This window comes from Microtus pennsylvanicus, chromosome 2 (assembly GCF_037038515.1).
Source record: "Microtus pennsylvanicus isolate mMicPen1 chromosome 2, mMicPen1.hap1, whole genome shotgun sequence".
Classification (NCBI taxonomy): Eukaryota; Metazoa; Chordata; class Mammalia; order Rodentia; family Cricetidae; genus Microtus; species Microtus pennsylvanicus.
Genome location: NC_134580.1, coordinates 132,175,846 through 132,198,978, shown reverse-complemented (window position 1 = coordinate 132,198,978; position 23,133 = coordinate 132,175,846). Strand labels below are relative to the sequence as shown.

General features: G+C 44.5%; 1 protein-coding gene across 1 annotated transcript in view; it reads left to right on the top strand.

Moving 5' to 3' along the window:
- Window positions 1–23,133, top strand: part of LOC142845152 (protein NDRG3-like) — a 32,867-nt gene that overhangs the window by 5,604 nt on the left and 4,130 nt on the right. The window contains exons 4-10 of the mRNA XM_075963912.1: window positions 375–435; window positions 1,474–1,560; window positions 6,451–6,507; window positions 15,784–15,887; window positions 16,785–16,850; window positions 16,954–17,005; window positions 19,132–19,179. Coding sequence (XP_075820027.1) covers window positions 375–435; window positions 1,474–1,560; window positions 6,451–6,507; window positions 15,784–15,887; window positions 16,785–16,850; window positions 16,954–17,005; window positions 19,132–19,179 — 475 coding nt within the window. The remainder of the gene's footprint in view (window positions 1–374; window positions 436–1,473; window positions 1,561–6,450; window positions 6,508–15,783; window positions 15,888–16,784; window positions 16,851–16,953; window positions 17,006–19,131; window positions 19,180–23,133) is intronic.

The following is a 23,133-nucleotide window of genomic DNA, read 5'->3' as shown; positions in this document are numbered from 1 at the left end:
CAAGAGATTGTACCTTAGCACCTTCAACACAGAGAAATCGGGGGATGACCACGATGGTGGTTACGGAGGGCAACATTCGCAGGCACAGTTGACAGGATTTGCTGGTAGAGGCTGAGGCAGTGGGACAATGAAGATGAATTGCAGATTTAACCACTACCTTAAAATAGCTCCTTTGCCTGCTGGGACGGAAAGTCTTGAGGTCCTAGGTTCGATCCTCAGTGGGTGGGGCCGTGAAGGGAAAAGGGAAAGAGGAGGAGAGAGGGGGGCACTGGTTTTGTCAAATAAGGAGGGCACTGGATCCCGACTACAACAGTTCCGTTATACAATGCCACCACAGAGTAAGAAACTGTCAACTGTCCATCTGCCTTGTTCAGTGTGAAGAGCATCATTGGTATTGGAGTTGGAGCAGGAGCCTACATCCTCAGCCGATTTGCAGTAAGTACAGGAAGGATTAGTCTCAACTCCCTGAGGCAGTGTGTGGGTCCCAGTTGGGTGCCTGCTTGTGTTGGTTTTGTAAGTTCCAGCTGCTCCAGCCTCTGTGTGTGTGTGTGTGTGTGTGTGTGTGTGTGTGTGTGTGTGTGTGTCTGAAAATTCACAAATGAGGCCAGAACGGTGTAAAGAGACCCAGATGCGGCTTCTGGGGGGATTGTTAAAGCCATGGAAAAATGAGCTTGAGAAGCCATGAACTGACACCATCATGTGACTAAACAGCGGAACTGCAGTCTCCTTCCAACCCTGTAGAAGGACTCCTGTTGTGATCCCTCCTGGGCCACAGGGGAGGACTCCTGTTGTGATCCCTCCTGGGCCATAGGGGAGGACTCTTGTTGTGATCCCTCCTGGGCCATGGGGGAGGACTCCTGTTGTGATCCCTCCTGGGCCATGGGGGAGGACTCCTGTTGTGATCCCTCCTGGGTCATAGGGGAGGACTCCTGTTGTGATCTCTCCTGGGCCACAGGGGAGGACTCCTGTTGTGAGCCCTCCTGGGCCATGGGGGGGGGCTCCTGTTGTGATCCCTCCTGGGTCATAGGGGAGGACTCCTGTTGTGATCCCTCCTGGGCCAGAGTTTGGAGTGGCATTGCCTATTCAGGCAGCTTCAGGAAAAAAATTCAGGAGCTCATGTTGTCCCACAGCAGCCCACAGAAGCCCCTATGCCAAGTGCTTCAGCACACTCGTCCATAAGGAAGTCCCCCTGTGAGACAAACAACTGCAGTATGCTCTCCCCTGCTGTAGCCACAAAATCTAGTCTTCCCTCAGCACCAATAAAGGGAAGATGGCCTAATAGCATCCTGAGAGCCTGGTTTCCAGGTGCTGGGTCAGATGTCAAGAGGACTTGTCTGTAAGGGCTCCAGAGCATCTCTGCAGTCCTCCTTCCAGACTCCAGGAGCAAGGCCTAGCCCAGACCTGCTGAGCATGGCCGCTGCTTTAAAGGAGTGGGGAGTGGGCATCTCACAGTTGTCTCTGTCTCTCTCTCAGCTCAATCATCCAGAGCTGGTGGAAGGCCTTGTGCTCATTAACATTGACCCGTGTGCTAAAGGCTGGATTGACTGGGCAGCTTCCAAAGTAAGTCCTTCAGTGACAGTGTCCGTCTGTTCATTTTCTGTTTCTCCTTGTCCTCGCTCCCCCTTCTTCCTCTCCTACCTGTTGGTGGGTACTAGAGATTAAGCACACGGTCTCATGCATACCAGGTAGGTACCATTTTATCACTGCTCTTACACCCCCAGCTCTCACTTACTTTTTACCTTGAGACAGGATCTCACTAAATTGCTCAGGCTAGCCATGATCTTGTGACCCTTCAGTCTAAGCAGCTTGGGTGTCAGACCCAGGTCACTAAACTGGACTTCTGTTCCTTCATAAGAATAGCTTGGCTTTTTAACTTTTTATAAAGTTTTATTTGTTTTTGTTTTATGTGCGTGGGTGTTTTGCCTGTTTGTATATCTGTGCACCATGTGTGTGCAGTTCCCAGAGGCCAAAAGGGGGTGTTGGGTCCCCTAGACCTGGAGTTACAGGCAGGTGTGTGAGCTGATGTGTGGGTGCTGGGAACTGAACATGGGTCCTCTGGAAGAGCAGCCAGTTCTCTTAACTACTTAGCCATCTTTCCTGCCCCAGCCTTTCGTGAGTACTGTTAAAAATGTCTTTTACCCATCACCATGTATCTCTTCTTAAAACATGTTCTGCATATATGTCCTTTGCTAGACACATGTATTTCTTGGATTAGTTTTGGTAGTTTTAGGCCTGGAACCTAATTACCCAAGCGAACAACAGAAGCAAAAATCTTTTTTGACCCAGAGTACCAGACGTTTGAATCTGTTGTGGCAAAACGTGGCAGTTGACATACGGGCATGCAAGAAGAGGCAGTACAGACAGGAAGCAGCCAAGACACAATCTGCAGGTGCACTCCCCACCCCCACGCTACCCACCACCCTCCCCTCCCCTGTGGCCTAGTTTCTCTCTTTACATTGTATTGCCTTCTAATAATACCAGGGCATTACAAGTCCAAGAAAATAATCCGTTCGCCAGGTCAGAACCCCAGGATCCAGTTGTTTGGGAAAGCCCATCAGATACGTACTGAAAAATGTGCCTTGGTGATTATCTAAGCATTTCTCTTTTTACTGCTTGTAGTTTTACGTATTTATTTTTATTGAATGGAATCTTTGTTTGCTTTTGGTAGTTTTAGACAGGATCTTGCTCTGTAGTCCAGGCTATCATCATACTGGTGGTACTCCTGCCTCAGCCTCCCAAGTGCCAGGATTGTAGGCATGCATCTTCTTACCCACTATGTGTTGCTTGGTTTTGAGCTAGGACATCATATATCCTAGGCTGGCTTTGAACTCCCTATAGTAGCTGAGGATGCCCTTGAGCCTCTGATTCTCCTGCTTTGAGCTCCCAAATTCTGGCAATACGGGTCTGCACTACCATGCCCCAGCCCTAAAACAGCAGGTGTGTGTGTGTGTGTAGGTCAGAAGACAACTTTAGGGCGTCAGGTTTACCTTCCTCCTCGCTTGTCTCTCGTTTGTGCTGCTGTGCTGCTTACTGCAGGCCATCTGGCTTTTCCAGGGGTTCCCTGGGTGCAAGGGATTAACTCAGGTCATCAGGCTTAAGCAGCTATCACTTTGATCCACCTAGCCAGATCCTGGCACAAATACTAGGCAAATGATTTTGTTGTTGTTGTTGTGTGTTATGTGTGTATACAAGTAGGGGCGCATGCGTGCCTTGATGCACCTTTTGAGGTCATGAAATAACTTGCACAAATTGGGTCTCTCCTCCTACCTTGTGGGGTCCAGGGATTGAACTCAGGTTCTCAGGCTTGGCAGGAAGTGCCCTTGCTTGACCATCTCTCATTACTCTTACCCTAAGTATTTGTGTTTGTTGTTTTGTTTTGAAACGGGGCCTCAGTACATGGCGCTGGATCACCTGGAGCTGTCAGGCAAAACAGTGTGGCCTTGAAATTGCAGCAACCCTCCTACCTCTGGAGTGCTAGGATCACAGGCATCAGCGCCAGGCTTGGCTTCCTACGTATTCCTTAGTACAGTCAGATTGGCAAACAGAATTAATCCTTGAAATAAGTGAATCTCATCAGGGCAGCCAGGGCTAAACAGAGAGACCCTGTCGATAGGTAGATACACAGACAGACAGATAATTTGCACCTAATGCCAGGCAGTGGTAGTGCACACCTTCAATCCCAGCACTTGGGAGGCAGATGCAGGTGGATCTCTGTGAGTTTATGGCTATCCTGGGCTACACTAGATTGATCCAGTCTCAAAGAGAAACAGAGCCAGACAGTGGTGGCTCATGCCTTTAATCCCAGAAATTAATCTTTAACACTAGAGAGGTGGAAACAGGGATATGGCTGGGCAGAGAGGTATATAAGGGGGAAAGAGACAGGAGCTCAAGGCATTCAGTCTGAGGACTTGTAGAGACAGGATACCCCATTTGGTCTGTGTGTGTGTGTGTGTGTGTGTGTGTGTGTGTGTGCATGCACATACACACACACAGAGATGCCATATCAGACCTGTAGTTATCAGAAAACTGCCCTCTGGATTTGATTACCTTTATCTACCATGCTGGGCCTGGAATCCTGGCTGATCCACTTCAGCAGTCCCCAGAATTTTTTAGTAGAGAATTTGATACCTGTGTAATGTTTATTGAGTACCAGACACTGTTCCACTGTTCTTTAATATATATATCTATATATATATATACACATACACACACACACACACACACACACACACATATATATATATATATTCTTCTTGTTCTCAGTACAACTCAGAGAAATAACATGTGTTAATCCTATAGAGAAATGACTTTTACCTAAGCTAAAAGGTCCAGGACTCAATATAAACACTGAAGCATTGGTTGTCAGTCAAATGGATGGCAAAAGAATCTAAAGTAACAATAGTAAAGTAACAAAATTTTTATGCAATGGTAAAATATAATGATAAAAGTGTGTCACTTGAGGAAAGGATGGTGACAATCACATAAACTCAGACCTTGTAAGGAAGAAAAATCAAGAGTAGCAGGCTAGCCTGGGTGTTGAAGCCCGTGTGGGTCCAACACAGATAATTATTTCCCCTAACTGAACTGGTACGGAGTCGCGAGGAATAATCAGACACAGCTTACACGGTCATCATGGAAAGGCATCTCAGGGTCTTTTCTCCTGACGATCTCCTGAAGATCTCCCGGGTTTATTATCCAAACAGCTTATATATCATCACATAAATTGAGCGGGGGTGGGGGGGTGGGGGTGGGGGTGTGAATGGCCTTTAGTCATGTCCACATTCTACCTGTATGCTAGCTGTCACGTAGGCCTGAATTAGCATCTCTATAAGACGTCCTCCAAACATCCTGACCATTGTTAGGCAGAGACAGCTTGTCTGCAGAGCTACTTGACTCCCTCGGATGGGACCTATGGCTTTATAGCCTGGCTGTCACACCATACAGAAATATGGGCCTACATCTGGGCCGCACAATTACACCATATTCCAAATTAAAAATTATTGTGAGTTCGAGACCAGCCTGGTCTACAAGAGCTAGTGCCAGGACAGGCTCCAAAACCACAGAGAAACCTTGTCTCGAAAAACCAAAAAAATAAAAAAATAAAAAAATAAAAATTATTGTAATTTGGCTATTAAAGGAGATGAGAAAACTCTTACATTAGATCAAAATAGGCCCACAATATGATCTTGATTTTGTTAATACATATGCTAAATAATAATAGATTATTATTTACATAACTAATATGCTGAATATATACTAAATATGTAAGAAAAGAGGGATGGAGTTTGGGAGCAGTGGTTACGTCTTTCTCTGGTAATTAATTACAATACAAGTGACAGTTTTTCATGTTTTTTTCTTTTCCTAATTTTATGTAATGAACATATATGCTTTTATAATTATTTATAAACATCCTACCTACCAAAAGACCAGATTCTGCACAGTCTGTCTGTGCTGCCCCTCATTTATTTACATTGGGGACTGTTGCCTTCCCTAGCTTTGGATGGGTGTACTAACAATGCTGGTGCCAGCTGCGTTGGAATTCTCTCTCAGTCTGATGCTGTAAAATGTGCTCACCTGTCTAGTATACGACCCTCACACCTAGATGTGTAACAACCTAGTGACATTCATAGAACACTTTGAGTCTGAGCATTCTGAATAGTGCAACACATGAAGTGAGCTGGGTAATTAATCCTCCTCCTCTTTCCTCTGTAGCCTGTGGCTCACTGACAGCCCACGGGGTGATGTCAGGCCATCTTCTTTCCTTAACCTTCCCTATGTCCCTGTCTCTCCCTCACCTCCTCTGCATCCCCACCTCCAACTCAGTATGTCACTTACAATCCAAGTCCTCAGTAGGAATTCCATCCGAAGCCCAGGAAGAAAGCTTAAAGGGAATTGGCAAGATCATTTGAGCTGGAGATGTTTCTGAAAATAGACTGTCTCCAGATTTACAGATTGCTGCGTTTATTAGATGTGAGATGCATCATTTTGAAATGGGAAGAACTGGGAGAAAAATGTTCAAAATGTGAGCTGTAAATATAGCTATTCCTCCCACTGCCTGAAATAAAGATGGCTAAAACTGGAAGGAATTTTTCCTTTGTCTCTTGCATGTCTTGGGCCGGGTTGTAAGTCGATCTCTGCTGCCGTCAACCCAGTGTAGATGCAGAAACAGGGGCAGGGATGAAGCGGCAGACTGCCACGGGTCTCAGGTCTCCCTGTTTTTGAAGGAATGGCCACTATTCCTTCCAGCCCTATTTCAAAGGAAGCTGTGCTCATGCCATGGAAAGAATACTTAGTTTTTCCTTGTATTCCCCTCCTCTCCCGCCATTTCTTTGAAGTGATACTGGTCTGTGTGTTTGTTTGATTTAGAAGACACTGTGTGTCCCTCCTTTAGTGGACAGCCTGTGACTGCTCCCGTGTGCTCATTCTCCTAACACAGCTTTTCTCTTCCAGCTCTCAGGCTTGACGACCAACATCGTGGACATCATTTTGGCTCATCACTTTGGGCAGGTAAGCACCTGTACCACCAGAAGAGCTGGGTTTACTGGCTTGTGTGCGAAGCTTTGTTGTGTTTTAGAAAAGAAAGAGAGGTACGTTGCAATCTCCTGGATCCTGGCAGATAACATGTCCCTTGCAGTCAGAAGGACATGTGGCCCTGCCAAGGCCAGGCCTGCGGGGAAGCTTCTCTTAGCTCATGGATCTTGGCACTTGGAGAGTGACAGAAAACAGCATCTCCCCACCTGTCCCTGTGAGCAGAATGCCATCTGTGTGTTTGACAACACCAGTGCTCACCAGACATCTTTAGAGCCACCGGGGGGTTCAGAGAAGGCCTCACAGAAATACAAGTTTCAGAAGGAGAAGACAAAGAGCGCTGAGATGTTCTTGTGAGAGGAGCTTAGAGATGATCTCATTCTGTCCTCACGGACTGGCGGACACTGAAATCTGCAGCAGGGGTGACCTGTGCTGTGGATAATTGTTGGTGGGGATTGGCCTGCAGTCCTGTTTTCAGAGGGAAAAGTGAGTGATGAGAAACTGAGCAGTGAGGTCAGGAGCTGTGAGGCGGCTGGGGTGTGGAAGAACAGTTACAGTGAGGGGCAGAGGCTAGCCAGTCTAGAGTACTTAATATTCTGAATAAGCCTCAAGGAAAACGGAAGGCTATACCAAGCTGCTATTACTTACTGATTATGTATTGCTATGTACTCTAAAAGCTGCTTTAGGTGGATGGAGTGATGGCTCAGCAATTAAGAGATCTGTCTGTTTTTTCTGAGGTCCCAGGTTCAAGTCCCAGCTCTGTATACTGTCTGTAACCTTCAATCATAAGGTATCAGACGCCCTCTTCTGGCCTCTGCAGGCATTGCGACTGCGAGTTTGTGGTGTGCAGCTATATGTACAGGCAAAATAGCCAAACATAAAATAAGAATTTTCAATAAAATTGAAAGAAAAATCTGAGCATGGTGGCGCACACCTTTAAACCCAGCACTTGGGAGTCAGAGGCAGGAGGATCTCTGTGAGTTCCAGGATTCAGAGCCTGAAACTGAGTTTCAGGATAGCCAGGGCTACATACAGACCCTGTCTCTACGGAACAAATCAAATAACTATTGCTTCAGTATCCAAACTCAGGTACTTTTCCCGGGTTTGGTGGCCTAATTATGCAGTAGAGAAACTGAAGCCCAGATTTACTGTTACCCATCCTGTAAATGGAGTTTGCAATAGTGTTTAATTTTAGCTTTAGTTCTTTGAGAATTTCATACTTGAGTCCACATGTATTACTTCATTTCTACCCCTTGTTTTCCCTGGAGTTGACCTTTGAATCCAAGGTCACCTTCCAAAGTTTTGTCACCTCTGTATCCTTTCTTCTTTGTGTGTGTGTGTGTGTGATATGTATATGTGTTGTGTGTATACACGTGGGTGCATGTGTACATATGTGTGCATATCGTGGCAGTCAGAGGTTAGCATAGGTGTCTTTCCGGATAAGCTACTTCCCACTAGTTAATTATGAGCTGTAGGCATTATCCAGTTGTCACCAGGGCTCCTGACCTGAGCATTTATTTACCCATATTAAGAGGAAACAACATTATGTGTGTATGACATATAGATTCTCATATGGAAAATTTAGTTTGTTTTTAGTTTTGACCAAAAGGAGGGAGAGAGACATCCTTAATCTGTGTCCACCTTGCCATGGAGGTGCCCAGACCTAAAGAAAAGATGAAACAAAAACCAGAGTGTGCAAATGTGGTTTTCCCTGTGTGCCTGTCACTGGAATTGGGTGTAGCCTTCTCCAGGGTTTCTCTGTGTAGCCTTGGCTGTTCTGGAACTCACTCTGTAGACCAGGCTGGCCTCAAACTCATAGAGATCTCTACCTCCCAAGTGCTGGGATTAAAGGCATGAGCCACCATCGCCCAGCTAAAATTTCCTTTCTCTTATTCATGCTATATTCCTGATGGATTTGGGACACTGTGCCATTGGTTTGGTCATCTGTCACTAGATTGATACATCGATTATATCACCTGAAGCAGGTAAGTATTTAAGAAAAAATAAAAGGAGATGAGGGAGAGAGAGAGAGAGATGCATATTGTAATGTTGGACCCTAGCGTCCAATCACCGAGGAGGAGGAGTCGCCCCAAGAGACCATCTCTCATATCACAGCTGATGTAAAAGCATGAGGATTTTATTAATTCTGTCATGACAGGGTCTTCCAGCAGTCGGGAGGCTAGAAGACCCTGAATGTCTGGTACAGGCTATTTTTAAAGGAAAAAAACCACAGAAGGAAGGGGTGTCTGGGGGTTGTTCTTTAACTATTATGATTGGCTTATTCAAAAAGGCTATTACCAATAATTGGCTGGAGAGTAGTTACTAGATCAGATGAAGTAAGGGAAAACATCTGAGGGTCACTTTGCCCCTTCCCAGGGACTAAGTCAAAACATCAGTAACTGAGTCAACACCTAAGGGTTATCTTGCCCCTATTCAGGGAGATGGAAAGTTCCCAACATCTCAGTACGTGCATGCATAGCTGTTATGTCCTTGGTTCCCAGGGAAGGAAGGGAAGTACTGAGAATTGTCTTAAAGTTCTACAGTATGATATTTTGTTTGTGTTCTGACAAATAAAGCTTGCCTAGAGATCAGAGGGCAGAACTAACCACTAGTTAACCATAGCAGCCAGGAAGTGGTGGCACACACCTTTAATCCCAGCATTTGGGAGGAGGAAACAGGAAGATCAGGAGTTCAAGGCCACCCTGGGTTACTCAAGATTGAACCAGTCTAAAAGAGAAACAGTGATGTTAGGTGTGTGGCTCACACCTTTGATCCCAGCACCTAGAATCTCATGCCTTTGATCCCAGCACTAGGGAGGTAGAGATAGGAATGTAAGACTGGTAGAGACAGGATCTCCCCCATTTGGTCTGAGATTCTGTAAAGGGTAGAAATCTCTGGTGGCTGGCTACTCTGCTTTTCTGATCTTTCAGCTTTCACCCTAATATCTGACTCAGGTTTTTATTGATAAAGCTAAATAGGTTCACGCTCTAACTGCATACCGGTACCTAAGACAGAAAAACCACCAGAATACTGGCAGGAGTCAAAGGTGGAGAGACTGCTTCACCTAGTGGACAGATAGGTAATATGCATAAGAACCATCTGGTCCTTCATCACCACTGCTTTCATCAGTGAATGTAGCTCAGTTTCCCCCTTGTCTCTAAACAACGATTTTCTCTGAGGTCATCGATGGTGCTCCTGTGCTATCAGAGTTGGTGAAGGTCAGCCTGGGCTATATGAGACCCTGCCTCAAGTAACAACAAAAAGTGATTTCAGTGGATTTTTTTGGTTGTTGGTGGTGGTAGTGTTGGGTTTTGTTTGTTTGTTGTTTTGATTTGATTTGTTTTGTTTGTTTTGTTTTTTTGAGACAGGGTTTCTCAGTGTAGCCCTGGCTGTCCTGAAACTCACTCTGTAGATCAGGCTGGCCTCGAACCCACAGAGATCCACCTGTGTCTGCCTCCCAAATTCTGGGATTAAAGCTATGAACCACCAGGCCTAAGTGGAAGTAGAAAAATAAATGTTAGTAGCATGTGTATAAGAGTACAGTTTGTGTTTTTTAAAAGATCTGTGTGTATTGGTAGAGGGAGGGAAATTTCTATAATTAAGTCTTGCCTTAAATATTTGCATTAGTGACTAGGTCCCTTTGTAATAATAATGCTGTAAGGTAGGCTCTGAAAGTTTGGAGACAGGAGAAAGGGGACCAAAGCCATATATTAGGACCATGGCAGGTAAGACTTTATTAGGACTTGGCTGCAGATGGCTGAAACAAAGGAGACGGTAGTGATCACAGTGGAGACCACTGAACAAAGGCAGCAGCAAGCCCTTGGTCTTCGGGGGTGAGTTAAACGTTGGCAGTGTTCTGCTTGGGATGGGTACCATTTCAAAAGACGTCTTCCTTATTTAGGAACATCCTGGTCTTAATGTTTTCTGTCAATGACTTACCCCAGAACTGCTGAGTCTCTCCTGCTGATGACATGATTGTCTTGCACAAACATCCTGACCTTGGAGTTAGCTTGGGCCTTATGTAGGGTTGAAGGGCGTGAGCTGTGACAGATGCTGAAAAAGGAGCCCATGTACAAGGCAGAGGAACATGCCATCTCCAAGGTAACATTTCTGCAAAGGGGACCTGATCCAAATGTCAGAACAACAAGCAGAGACACAGCTCTGAGCCGCTTGTCCTGTTTTCATTGCCCATCAGATAGTTACAGGCTCAAATGAAGGGTCAGCATTTTCAGCCAAAGCAGCCTTCAAACTTCTGCTGTTACCTAGGCAACTGTTATCATAATCCACACATCAGAGGTGTCATCTGCCGCAAAGCTAGAGTGGGAGTAATGATTTATTGCCAAGCTGTGTGACTTTCAAAAATCAGTGCTATCTAAGTCAATTAAGGGTCAGTAAGCTGGGGGTGGGGTAATTTAGTTTCTCTTTAGTGACAGCTTCCCCTTGCCGTTGACGTTTGTGTGGCTTCTCAGACCCTACCCGTTTTGTAGCTTGATCCAGGCACAGGCACTCCGGGTCTGCAAACTCTCTGGCCTGCGTTAAATGTGGTGTTTAATGAGAAAGCTATCGGAAGCTTTATCAGGTCATATGTGAAGAATTCAGAGATATTTGTGTTTTGCCCCTTACAGCATTCTCTGCCTGTCTCAGAGTAGCATTTGTTCCTTTTCTATCTCGAATTCTGTTGTTCAAGTTCCTCTCTAGGGAAACTGGCTGGCCATTTCACACTAATTACTATTATTTGTACTATTGTCTGTCATAGTAATCATTTCTTGTTATTCATGTGTGTGTGTGTGCATATATATGTGTGTGCATGTGTGCACATGGATGTATGTATGTATGTATGTGCAAGTGTGTGTTTGTGTGTGCATGCACATGTGTGTTGCTTTTATTAGTTGATGAATAAAGTTGTTTCAGCCAATGGCTTAGCAGAGTACAGCCAGGTGGGAAATCCAAAGAGAGATATTTAGAGAAAGTAGGTGGTGTCATGTAGCAACCAAAGGAGAAAGGCCCTGGAACCTTTCCAGTAAGCCATAGCCTCGTAGCAATACACAGATTAAGATAGAAGAGCTAGGTAGGAATACGCCTAAGCCATTGGCCAACCAGTTTGTAATTAATATAGTTTTTGTGTGTTTATTTGGGTCTGGGCAGCCGGGAAATGAATGAGCAGTCACCGCTTACATAATGGTGCCCGCCATCTTGGGCATGGATCCACATAAGACCTAAAAACGCTTAAAAAAAAAAGAGTGCTTCTAGACCCACAAAAATGGGAGCCAAGCGCAGCTTCTTGGTAATTGCATTTTTTTCCACGCTCTGTTTGCTAGTGGTGAACAGATACATGGTTCCTTTAAGAAAGGGCTTCCTGGTTCGTGCTGGCTGCACAAACTGCTCTGGCTCTTTCTGGAGATCCTGTTATGGAGCACTTAAATGGGGTTTGTGAGCAGCATATGGCAGGCAATTGCTTAATGGCGGCAACATAGACCCGCTGCATCCCTGGAGCCCGAGCAGTGAGCATGGCTTGTAGAGCTGGCTGTAAATGTACCTCCGCCATTTTGAAAGACTGAGCGAAGCGGAGCCAGCATCCAGGACTGCGGCAACCCCACCATTTACCGTTTAAAAAAATGCTCCTGAATGCTGGCGGTGGTGGTATATGCCTTTAATCCCAGCATTCGGGAGACAGAGGATCTCTGTGAGTTTGAGGCCAGCCTGGTCCACAAGAGCTAGTTCCAGGACAGCTAGTACTGTTACACAGAGAAACCATGTCTCAAAACACCACAAAAAAAATGCTCCTGGTCAGAAAAGGATTTCAGATACACAATAGGACAGACATAAAAGACCTCTAAACAAGACACAGTTTGTTTTAAAAAAATGTACATTGGCCGGGCGATGGTGGCGCACGCCTTTAATCCCAGCACTCGGGAGGCAGAGGCAGGCGGATCTCTGTGAGTTCGAGACCAGCCTGGTCTACAGAGCGAGTTCCAGGACAGGTTCCAAAGCTACAGAGAAACCCTGTCTCGAAAAACCAAAAAAAAAAAAAAAAAATGTACATTGGCTTGGAGAGAGAGGAAAAAGAGTATAGACAGTTATAAACAGACAGTCATAGACTAAGAGTAAAGATAATAAAATAATAAAAAGTAATAGAGTAAAAAATAAGCATTTTAAAGATGGAATATGCAATAGAGCTGGATTATATATATTATTGTGTTTTCTTTGAATTTTTTGAGTGCAGAGAGACATTTGATTCTGGGGGCTGCTCAGTTAAACCAACATAAAGGTATCTTGACTTCAAAATTTGGGTCTAAGGATATGTTTCTTTGGAAAAGAGGTTCTGCTTGTTTCCACAGAAAATGAGAACCTGTGGATTCCTTCCAGGTTAATGTTGTTTGATGGAACAAGACCCCCCAAAAGGTCTCTGTGAACCCTAAAAATGCTTCTCCATTAAACAGCAGGAAGCAGTTTTGAGAAAACTACACCCAAATTCCCAAAAAGATTGTTTTAAAATATTTATTTTCATTTTAAAAGGATTGATTATAAATGACTAATGGTCACAGTCAATTTCTTGAAAAAAATTAATAAGGGGGATATGATATAGAGATAAATATTTTGCATTGGTATGGATCTTGGTCTATTGATACAAATTTAAGGTCAATTTTGTTATACTATGTATATGTATTTCTACTCTTGTTTAAGGTATTATGTTTAGACAGTTCATTTAAAATTTAATATATCATTAAGAAATATAGTTTAATAAAAGGTTATCTATAATAACCAAACTTTTAGTCATGTTAGTTAGGTTTTCTATATATACAGAAATATATTTCAGAAAGATAATCTTCAACACTTCAAAGACCTACAGAATATGGCATTTAAAGGTTTTAAGAACTTAGATTAGCCGGGCGATGATGGCGCACGCCTTTAATCCCAGCACTCGGGAGGCAGAGGCAGGCAGATCTCTGTGAGTTCGAGACCAGCATGGTCAACAGAGCTAGTTCCAGGACAGGCTCCAAAGCCACAGAGAAACCCTGTCTCGAAAATAAATAAATAAATAAACAAACAAACAAAAAAGAACTTAGATTTTTCTTGACAGTGAGACATGTCTGCTTCTGGTGGAACCAGTTACATCAGAGAAGTTTATGGGCATTGAAGAAACACATGACAAGGCTAGCCATTTGGGCAAGAAACTGTTCTTGTCTGGACTGCTTGATGGTATGCTGTATAAACTGAACATGCAGAATCCACAGAAAAATGACTGCTGAAGTTGCCAAAAGGTGAGACAGTCCTTCAGGGCTCCTACTTCATGAAAGAGACGGCCATTCTTCAGGACAAGACGAAAGTGACTCACAAACTGCCAATATAGGCGAAATACTCTTTCAAATTTCCTGCTTTGTGGAAAAGTCTGCCAGCTACTATGGGCCTGTAGGCTGAAGATGGGTGCCCCCATAATACAGAAAAACTTTGGGTGATTGTCCAGGCAGCAAGATGTCTCTGTCAACTCTAGAGTTTTGGAAGTTACTTACAATGTGCTTCTTGTTTACTTAGGTAATATTATATCCTTCTGGGGTCTTTTTTTTTTTTTTTTGGTTTTTCGAGACAGGGTTTCTCTGTGGTTTTGGAGCCTGTCCTGGAACTAGCTCTTGTAGACCAGGCTGGTCTCGAACTCACAGAGATCCGCCTGCCTCTGCCTCCCAAGTGCTGGGATTAAAGGCTTGCGCCACCACCGCCTGGCTCCTTCTGGGGTCTTTGATGGAGTTGAAGACAGATAGTTATAGTTTTTCTTTATGATAAAAGATAAATTAGATATGAAACTTTAGACTCATAAAGATAAGATAGATGATAAAGTATTATCCTTAATTTACCAAATGTAAATGAACTAAATATTGTAACTATAATTCTTGTTTGACAACTTGTAAGTGGAGACTGCTCGTTCATTTCCCAGCCACCCAGACCCGAATAATAACACAGAAACTATATTAATTATAACACTGTTTGGCCAATAGCTTATGCATATTTTTAACTAACTCTTACGTCTTGAATTAATCCATTTCTATTAATCTGTGTGTCACCACGAGGCTGTGGCCTACCAATAAGGTTCTAGCAGGTGTCTTTCTCCTATGGCAGTTACATGGTGTCTCCCCGCTTCTTTATTAACCAATGGTAATAAAAATATTCATAGCATACAGAGGGGAATCCCACATCAATAACTGTTTTGTATATGTAATTTTACTATTACATATTAAATGTTAAAACTTTGCTTTTTAAATAGACAGGAAAGGGGAGATGATCTGGGGATGTACTTCTGTATATGTGTTGCTTTTATTGGTTTGATGAATAAAGCTGTTTTGGCCAATGGCTTAGCAGAGTACAGCCAGGTTGGAAATCCAAACAGAGATATATAGAGAAAGTAGGCAGAGTCAAGGAGACACCATGTAGCTGCCAAAGAAAAAAGATGTCAAGAACCTTTCCAGTAAGCCACAGCCTCATGGCGATACACAGGTTAAGAGAAATGGGTTAATTTAAGATAGAAGAGGTAGGTAGGAATATGCCTAAGCCATTGGCCAACCAGTGTTGTAATTAATATACGTTTTGTGTGATTATTTGGGTCTGGGCAGCCAGGAAACGAATGAGCAGTCTCCACTTACGTGTGTGTGTGTGTGTGTGTGTGTGTGTGTGTGTGTGTGTGTATCTGGTGCTGTTGCTTAGGAACTGTCCTGTTGTTGAGTCAGAGTTTCTCACTGGGATCCGTTCCTGGCTGGTTAGGCTGGACTGGCTGGCTAGGGAGCCCAGGGGTCTCCATGTCTCTACCTCTCAGGTCTGGGATTGCAAGGGGTGCCCCTTCACAGGTCCTCACGCTTGCACAGCGGGGACTTAGTGACTGAGCCATCTCCTCAACTTCACTATTCATTTTTCTCATCATAATCTTCCTTTGATTGCAGTTGGTACCCCAGCCACGTTTCCTGAGAGTAATTGTTTCAGGAAACTGTCCTTACTTTATCTTCTTGGCTCCCTTCACGCCTTTGCTGTAGACTGCAAGCTTTTTTCCTTATTTTGTTTCTCTACAAGACTTCATGGTGATATTTACATACGGTTCTGGATTTATTATCTTCCCAATTATTCCTGATACACCTTTTCCCACCAATGCAAAGAAATTTTTTCCATTCGATATACCCACCAAACTTAAAATTTTATATTGCTCTGGTGTGTGTGTGTGTGCCTCTCAGACTGTATTCTCTGTAGCTTAGAAAATGTCTTCTACTACTCTAGGAAGAGCTGAGGACCAACCTGGAACTGATTCAAAGCTACAGACTACGCATTGCCCAAGATATCAACCAAGGAAACCTAGAGCTTTTCCTGCGGTCTTATGATAGGTACAGTGTTCCCATTCCTGTAGACGAGGGCAAAGGGATGATTGACATCTATAAGAGAAAGGAGGCAGGAGCTTTCCCCGTGTTGTGTGATAACTTGTATGTGCTATCTGCCCATGTGTATAGAAAACAAAGGGGAGAACTCTTGAGCTGTACCTTAATTGCTTTTTGCTGGAATTGTTTCAGAGGCAGAAGTGGCGTGTGGGTGCTGAAATACAAAAAAAAAAAAAGTTGTTATATTCCAGAATTTACACACATCTTCCTCCACTGTGAGAGTGAGGGAGGTGTGCTGATTCTGTCCTGGGAATTGCCTCTCAGGGTGAAAACACTGGCTCCTCTTCCCTCTCTGGGAGGAGGAAAAAGCCTGAGGAATTGGGTCAATGTAACATTCCCCAGTTACACAGCCAACAGGGAGCCCAGCCAGGCTTGAGCCAGCTCTCCAGGGTGTCCCTATTTTTAGTTGAAATTCTATTAGAAGAATGCTTGTCTCAATTCACAAGGTCTGTGTTTGATCCCAGCACTGAAAGTAAAATCCTATGTTAGACTGTTACAAAGAAAGTCCTTCCCTCTTCTCAGTCCCAAAAAGTAAAGGTATGCCATCCCCTCCTCCTAAGGGACTCATTCCTACAGACCACTTGAAAAATTCAAGTTAGACTTGAGAATTTCAGTAGGGCTCCTGTTAGTTTTAAAGTTCTCTCCCTTTTTAGCATCCGTAAAATCTGTTCCTGCTCTGTAGCTGTGGAAACAGCTGCTAAGGAGAATAGCTCAGGGCCCTTCCATCCTGAGGTGTGAAGAAAAGACAGTGTTCCTAGACTGTCATACTCTGGATTACATGTTCGGGAAACACATGAAGAACCATGATCTCCTGCAAACGATACTGATTTTGCTTTGTCTGTCTAGACGCAGAGACCTGAAGCTTAAAAGACCCAAACCAGGCCAAAATGATAACAGGTTGAAAACATTAAAGTAAGTGCCCCAGTCTCCCCGCTGAATGGCTGTGTATCTGCCTGTCATGTCGAATCCATTGTCCTTTTACTTGCTGACCATCTCCTCTTCGGCGTGTTCCTAGGTGTTCTACTTTACTGGTGGTAGGGGACAATTCACCTGCTGTGGAGGCTGTGGTAAGTATGTCCTGACGTGAGCAGCTGGGATTGAAGTGTAGTCAAGTGTGTGTGTCAGGAACACAGCTGACACAGTGTGTCATGGAAACATGACCACACAAGGTCATGCGGTATCTAATTGAACCATATGTGTCAGGAACACAGCTGACACAGTGTGTCATGGAAACATGGCCACACAAGGTCATGAAGCATCTAATTCCACCTAAGGTTTTACTGTTACATATTTTGAAAATCAGCTCCTCAGCTGTAATTGGAATTTTCTTTGGGTCGCCAACCAGCTCCCAATAAAGTGACATTCATTAATTATGAATGTTTGGCCTTAGCTTAGGTTTATCCCATTAGCTCTTTTAACTTAATTTAACCTGTTTCTATCCATCTGCATTTTCCTTGGGGCTTTTTACTTTTCTTTCACTCTGTACATCCTGCTTCCTCCACATCTAGGTGGCTGGCCCCTGGCATCTCCTTTTCCTTCTTCCTTTCTTCAAGCCTAAATTCCTCCTACTTACTCTCCCTGCCCAGAAGATCTGCCTATACCTCCACCCTCACTATGGGCCATTCTAGGCAGTACATCTTTACATAGTTAAACAAATGCAACATATTTTTGTGTGGTTTTGTTGTTGTTGTTGTTGTTTGTTTTTTGAGACAAGTTTCTCAGTACCTGTGGAGCCAGTCATGGAACTCGCTCTGTAGATCAGGCCAGCTTCAAACTTACAGAAATCCATCTGCCTCTGCCTCCTGAGTGCTGGGATTAAAGGCATGCACCACCACCAGGCACATCTTTGCATAGTTAAACAAATATTCTGCAACACCCATCAGTGACCAGGTCTCATCGATTGATCTGTGTGGACCTTGATGGCTCTGTGAGCTGCTGTCAACTCTGTGGCAATTAGCACAATAAAACGCTATATACTTATTGTCAGAGTTCTAGCAGAGAATCAGCCTTCCACCTGGGGTAAGTTACTACAAATCCCACAGTATGGAAGGCGACTGAGGACTTGCAGCCTTTCTCTGCTTACTTCTAAAGTACATTACACATTGGAAAAATGCTCAGTGTAAAGAATGAGGAAAATGTTACAAAGCAGAAGGATGGGTAGTTATGATCCAATTACCCAAGACAAACTTTGCTTTAATGTAGCCCTGATTATATTAAATATGCCAGATTTGAGGCTGAGTTACTGGGGAAGGTAGAGCCCAAAAGTTAATTTTATATCCTACGATATAGAGCATAGTAAAGGCGATTGGAGTCTCAGCTGTAAGTTTGCGTCTAAAATATTTTCTTCCTTCCCCCCTTCCCTCCCCTCCCCTCCCCTCCCCCTCTTCTTCTTCTTCTTCTTCTTCTTCTTCTTCTTCTTCTTCTTCTTCTTCTTCTTCTTCTTCTTCTTCTTCTTCTTCTTCTTCTTCTTTCTCTTCTTCCTCCTCCTCCTCCTCCTCCTCCTCCTCTTCTTCTTCCTCTTCTTTAAACAAGATTTCTCTGTGTAGCTCTGGCTGTCCTGGAACTCACTCTGTAGACCAGGCTGACCTCGAACTCACAGAGATCCACCTGCCTCTGCCTCCTGAGTGCTGGTCTTAAAGGTGTGTGCCACCACCACCTGGCTTTCCGATATTTTCAGTTATATCTGGTCTCATGTTTCTATAGAACCATTTCTTACAAGCCTCTCTTGGTCCCTGCCCTGTCAGAACTGTGACATCTCTGGTTGTGGCAGTCCATTTTTCTAGCAATTGCGATAATGTGCTGTGAAAGATGAGAATTTACTCAGTGTGCGTGTGTACATGTATGTGTACATGTGTGTGCGTGTTATGTACATGTGGAGGTGAGAGAACAGTGTGCAGGAACTGGTTCTCTTCTTCTACCATTTGAGGTCTGGGGAATCAAACACGGGTCATCTGGGTGGTGGCAAGTGCCCGTACTGCTAAGCTAACTTGCCAGCTCATTCCCAGAAGTAATGTGTTCTGGAGGATCCGATAGGAGACCCACTTGAAGCCCCACAGTCCATGTTGGTACTCTGTTTGACGGGGGCAGTCACTAGCAGTCCGAGCTGTCGATCTTGTAGGCTCATTCTGATGCCAAGCCCCTGGTTATTTTCCTAAGAGTTTATGAAATTGTTTTCTCCTTTTTATTCTGAAAGGTTGAATGTAACTCTCGCCTTGACCCGATAAATACGACGTTACTGAAGGTAATGTGTGTTCTGGCACTGCCGACCTTGTGTGAGTGAGTTAGCACGATTCCAATGAGGATGCTCCTAGGAAACCTTGCAGAAAAGCTGCTCGTGATTCTGTTGTTCGCTGGTTAAGGAGCAGAGCTTCCTGAGGATATTCTCCTTGTGGGAGTTACTTTATTTTGCTTCAGTAAAACCCCACGACGAAGGAAGCATATTAAAGAAGGTGTTTAATTGGGCTTACAGTTTAGAGAGTTAAGTCTGTGATGATGGAGCAAAGGCGGCATGGTGGCCGGAACAGCTGTGAGGTCACAGCCACAGATATTGCAGAGGGCACACTGGAAATGGTACAAGTCTTTTGAAACCTCAAAGCCCACCCCTAGTGACACACCTCTGTCAAGGCCACACCTCCTAAATAGTTCTGCCAACTAGGAGCCAAGCATTTGGACATGTGAGCCTACGGGAGCCGTTTATTTCAAACCGCCACAGTCCTCATAGATATTGGAAAATAGAATAAACAGAACAAAACTTTAAATTCCTCATAATCATAGTACAAAAGATTATATATAGTAAAGGTATTGGTGTCTTTTTTTAAAAATTTATTATTTTTTTATTTTATGAGCATTAGTGTTTTGCCTGCATGTATGTCTGTGTGAGGGTGTCAGGTCCCCTGAAACTGGAGTTTCAGACAGTTTTGAGCTGCCATGTGGGTGCTGGGCACTGAACCCAGGTCCTTTCAACGAGCAGTTGGTGTTCTTAACCACTGAGCCATCTCTCCAGCCCCAGTACTGGTGTCTTTTTCCTGTACTCTTTTATATCATTAAAAATCAGAAGGTATGCACTGGGCAAGGTGGCAAACACCTTTAATTCCAGCACTCGGGAGGCAGAGGCAAGTGGATTTCTTTGAGTTGAAGGCCAGCCTGGTCTACAAAGTGAGTTCCAGGACAACCAGGGCTACACAGAGAAAGAAACCTACTCAAAATGCCCCCCAAAGGGTATTTATAGCTCTGTTTCATTTATAGCTCCCATTCATGACATAAACATTTCCCTAGATCATCAAAACCGAATGGCCAGTTGTGGTAGCACACATCTGTAATGCTAGGACTTGGGAGGTGGAAGCAGGAGCATCTCTATTTAGAGGCCAGCTTTGGCTACATAGGGAGACTGTCTATAAAACAAAAACTGTAACAAAAATGTTAATAATTCGCTGGGCTGGTGTAATGGCACATGTCTTTAATCCCGGCACTCAGGTGACAGAGGCACGTGGATTTCTGTGAGTTGGAGGCCAGCCTGGTTTACATTGTGGGTTCCAGGGCAACCAGAGCTACATAGTAAGACCCTGTCTCAGAGGAGAAAAGAAGTCCATGGTTTTTTAAAAGAAGAAATGTTTTTTTTTTTAAGATTTATTTATTTATTATGTATACAACATTCTGCCTCAATGTATGCCCGCACACCAGAGGAGGGCGCCAGATCTCAGTACAGATGGTTGTGAGCCACCATGTGGTCACTGGGAATTGAACTCAGGACGGCTGGAAGAGCAGCCAGTGCTCCTAACCTCTGAGCCATCAACCGGACTCTCTGAATATGGCGGACAATGAGGGCTGCTGAGAAGCCAAGGACAATGGCACTGGGTTTTGATCCTACTTTATGTTCTGGCTTTGTGGGAACCTAGCCAGTTTGGATGTTCACCTTCCTAGACCAGGATGGAGGGGGGAGGACTTTGGACTTTCCACAGGGCAGGGAACCCTGACTACTCTTCAGACTGGAGAGGGAGGGGGAGAGGAGGGGGGGGAGGAGAAGAGGAGTGGGAGGAGGGGGACGGAAATGGGAGGCTGGGATGAGGCGGAAATTTTTTCTTTTCAAAAAAAAAAAAAAGAAGAAATGTTTTTTAAAAATGTTAATGATTCAGTGTTATTTTTTTAGAGTCTGAACCTTGCTGTTTTGGTAAGAAAGTTCTGGAAACACTCTGATAGTTAGGATAGGTACACTCTCAGCAGGCAGACAGCAACTCTTTTGGGGGAAAAGGTCTCAGGTATCCCAAGATGACCTCAGAATTCTGTGTAGCTGAAGATGATCTGGAGCTTCTGATCCTTTTGCTTCCACCCTCCACGTGCCAGGACTTCAGGCGTGTGCCACCGTGTGTAACACATGCAGTGCCGGGGATCATGCTGGGCCCTAAGCCCTAGGTTTCATACAGGTCGGGCACCCACTCTGTCATTTCTACAGCCCCACACCCAGACAACAACTCTTGGACTTTTTTATTCATCTATTTTTTTTTCTTTTCTTTTTTTTTTTTTTTTGGTTTTTCGAGACAGGGTTTCTCTGTGGCTTTGGAGCCTGTCCTGGAACTAGCTCTTGTAGACCAGGCTGGTCTCGAACTGACAGAGATCCACCTGCCTCTGCCTCCCGAGTGCTGGGATTAAAGGCGTGCGCCACCACCGCCCGGCCATCTATTTTCTTTTTGAGACAAGGTCTCTCTACAATGCCCTGGCCAGCCCAGGACTCACTATGTAGACCAGGCTGGCCTTAAACTCACAGAGATCTGCCTGCTCTGTCTCCCACATGCTGGGATTAAAGGCATGGGCCGTCGTGGCTGACAGACAGCTACTTTTTACCTCAATTTCTGAGCTAATGTGAAGATTCTCCCCATTGTCCTTTCTTTTTCTTCTTCCTTGGACAGTGCTTGGAGGCACTCAGTATGGTCCAGCCTTTGAGACACCATCATAGGTTCCCTACAATACAGCCTTTAAGAAAACTAGACTGTCTCAAACCCCTGGCAATAGGATTGTTCACATTTATGCCAAGAAGGCCGGGAAACATCAAAATCTGAATGCTGTGTGTGCCTGACATACATCGAGGGTTTGGGCTTTAGGACCTAACGTCCCCATGAGATTGTCTAGAACAAACATGTCAGCAGGGCTTATGATTGTCCCATGTGTGCTGAGTGTGTCTGAGACAGGTTCAAGTGTGCCTCCTCATTGAGGAGCATTGTCACGTAAGCTTGACAACCTAGGTTTGCTCCCTGAAACACGCCACACGTGAACCACCATGCACACATACATACACACACACACATGCGTGCTCACACACACATGCATGCACACACTCACATACACAAACATGCATGCACTCGCACACTCATACACACACGTATATGTGCACAGGTTCACTCTTGTGGGTGTGTACAAACATGCCTGGGATGCACATGCAATGTGAGAAGGCCAGAGGCCAACACTGGGTGTTATTCTCTTCTTCATTTTGTTTTGAGAGAGAGTCACACTATGTAGCCCTAGCTATGAAGTTCACTATGTAAACTCATAGAGATCCACCTGCCTCTGCCACGTGCTGAGATTAAAAGTGCAGGATACCATGCCTGCCTCTCCACATTATATTTAGAGATAGGGTCTTTCTCCTTTAAATACCTATTTTATATTATGTGTATGTATGTATGTATGTATGTGTGAGTGTATTACGTGAACATGTATCGGCAAGAGCCCGTGGAGGTCAGAAGAGACTTTGGGTTCAATGGAATTGAAGTTACAGATGTTTTGAGCTACCTTGTAGTTGCTGGGAAGTGAACCTGGGTCCTATGCAAGAGGAATGGTGCTCTTACTCATGAACCATCTCTGCAGCCCTGAGCTGCATAGACTTAGCTATTCTGGCAGGCTAATAAATGCAGAGATCTGCCTCTTCCAGAGCCCTGGGGTGACAAACAGGCACCACCAAGGCTGGTACTGGGATCTGAACTCAGGTCCTCATGCTTACACAGCAGACACTTAACTAACCAAGCCTCACACTCTTAGGCTCTCTGTAGCAGTCCATATCTTAAATACTAAGAGTTCCCTTTTAAATAAAGCTTTTGCTTGTTTGTTTGTTTTGGGGGGGCATTGAGACAGGGTTTCTTGGTCTAGTCTTGGCTGTCTTGAAACTCATTTTGTAGACCAGGCTGGCCTCTGCTTCCTAAGTGCTAAG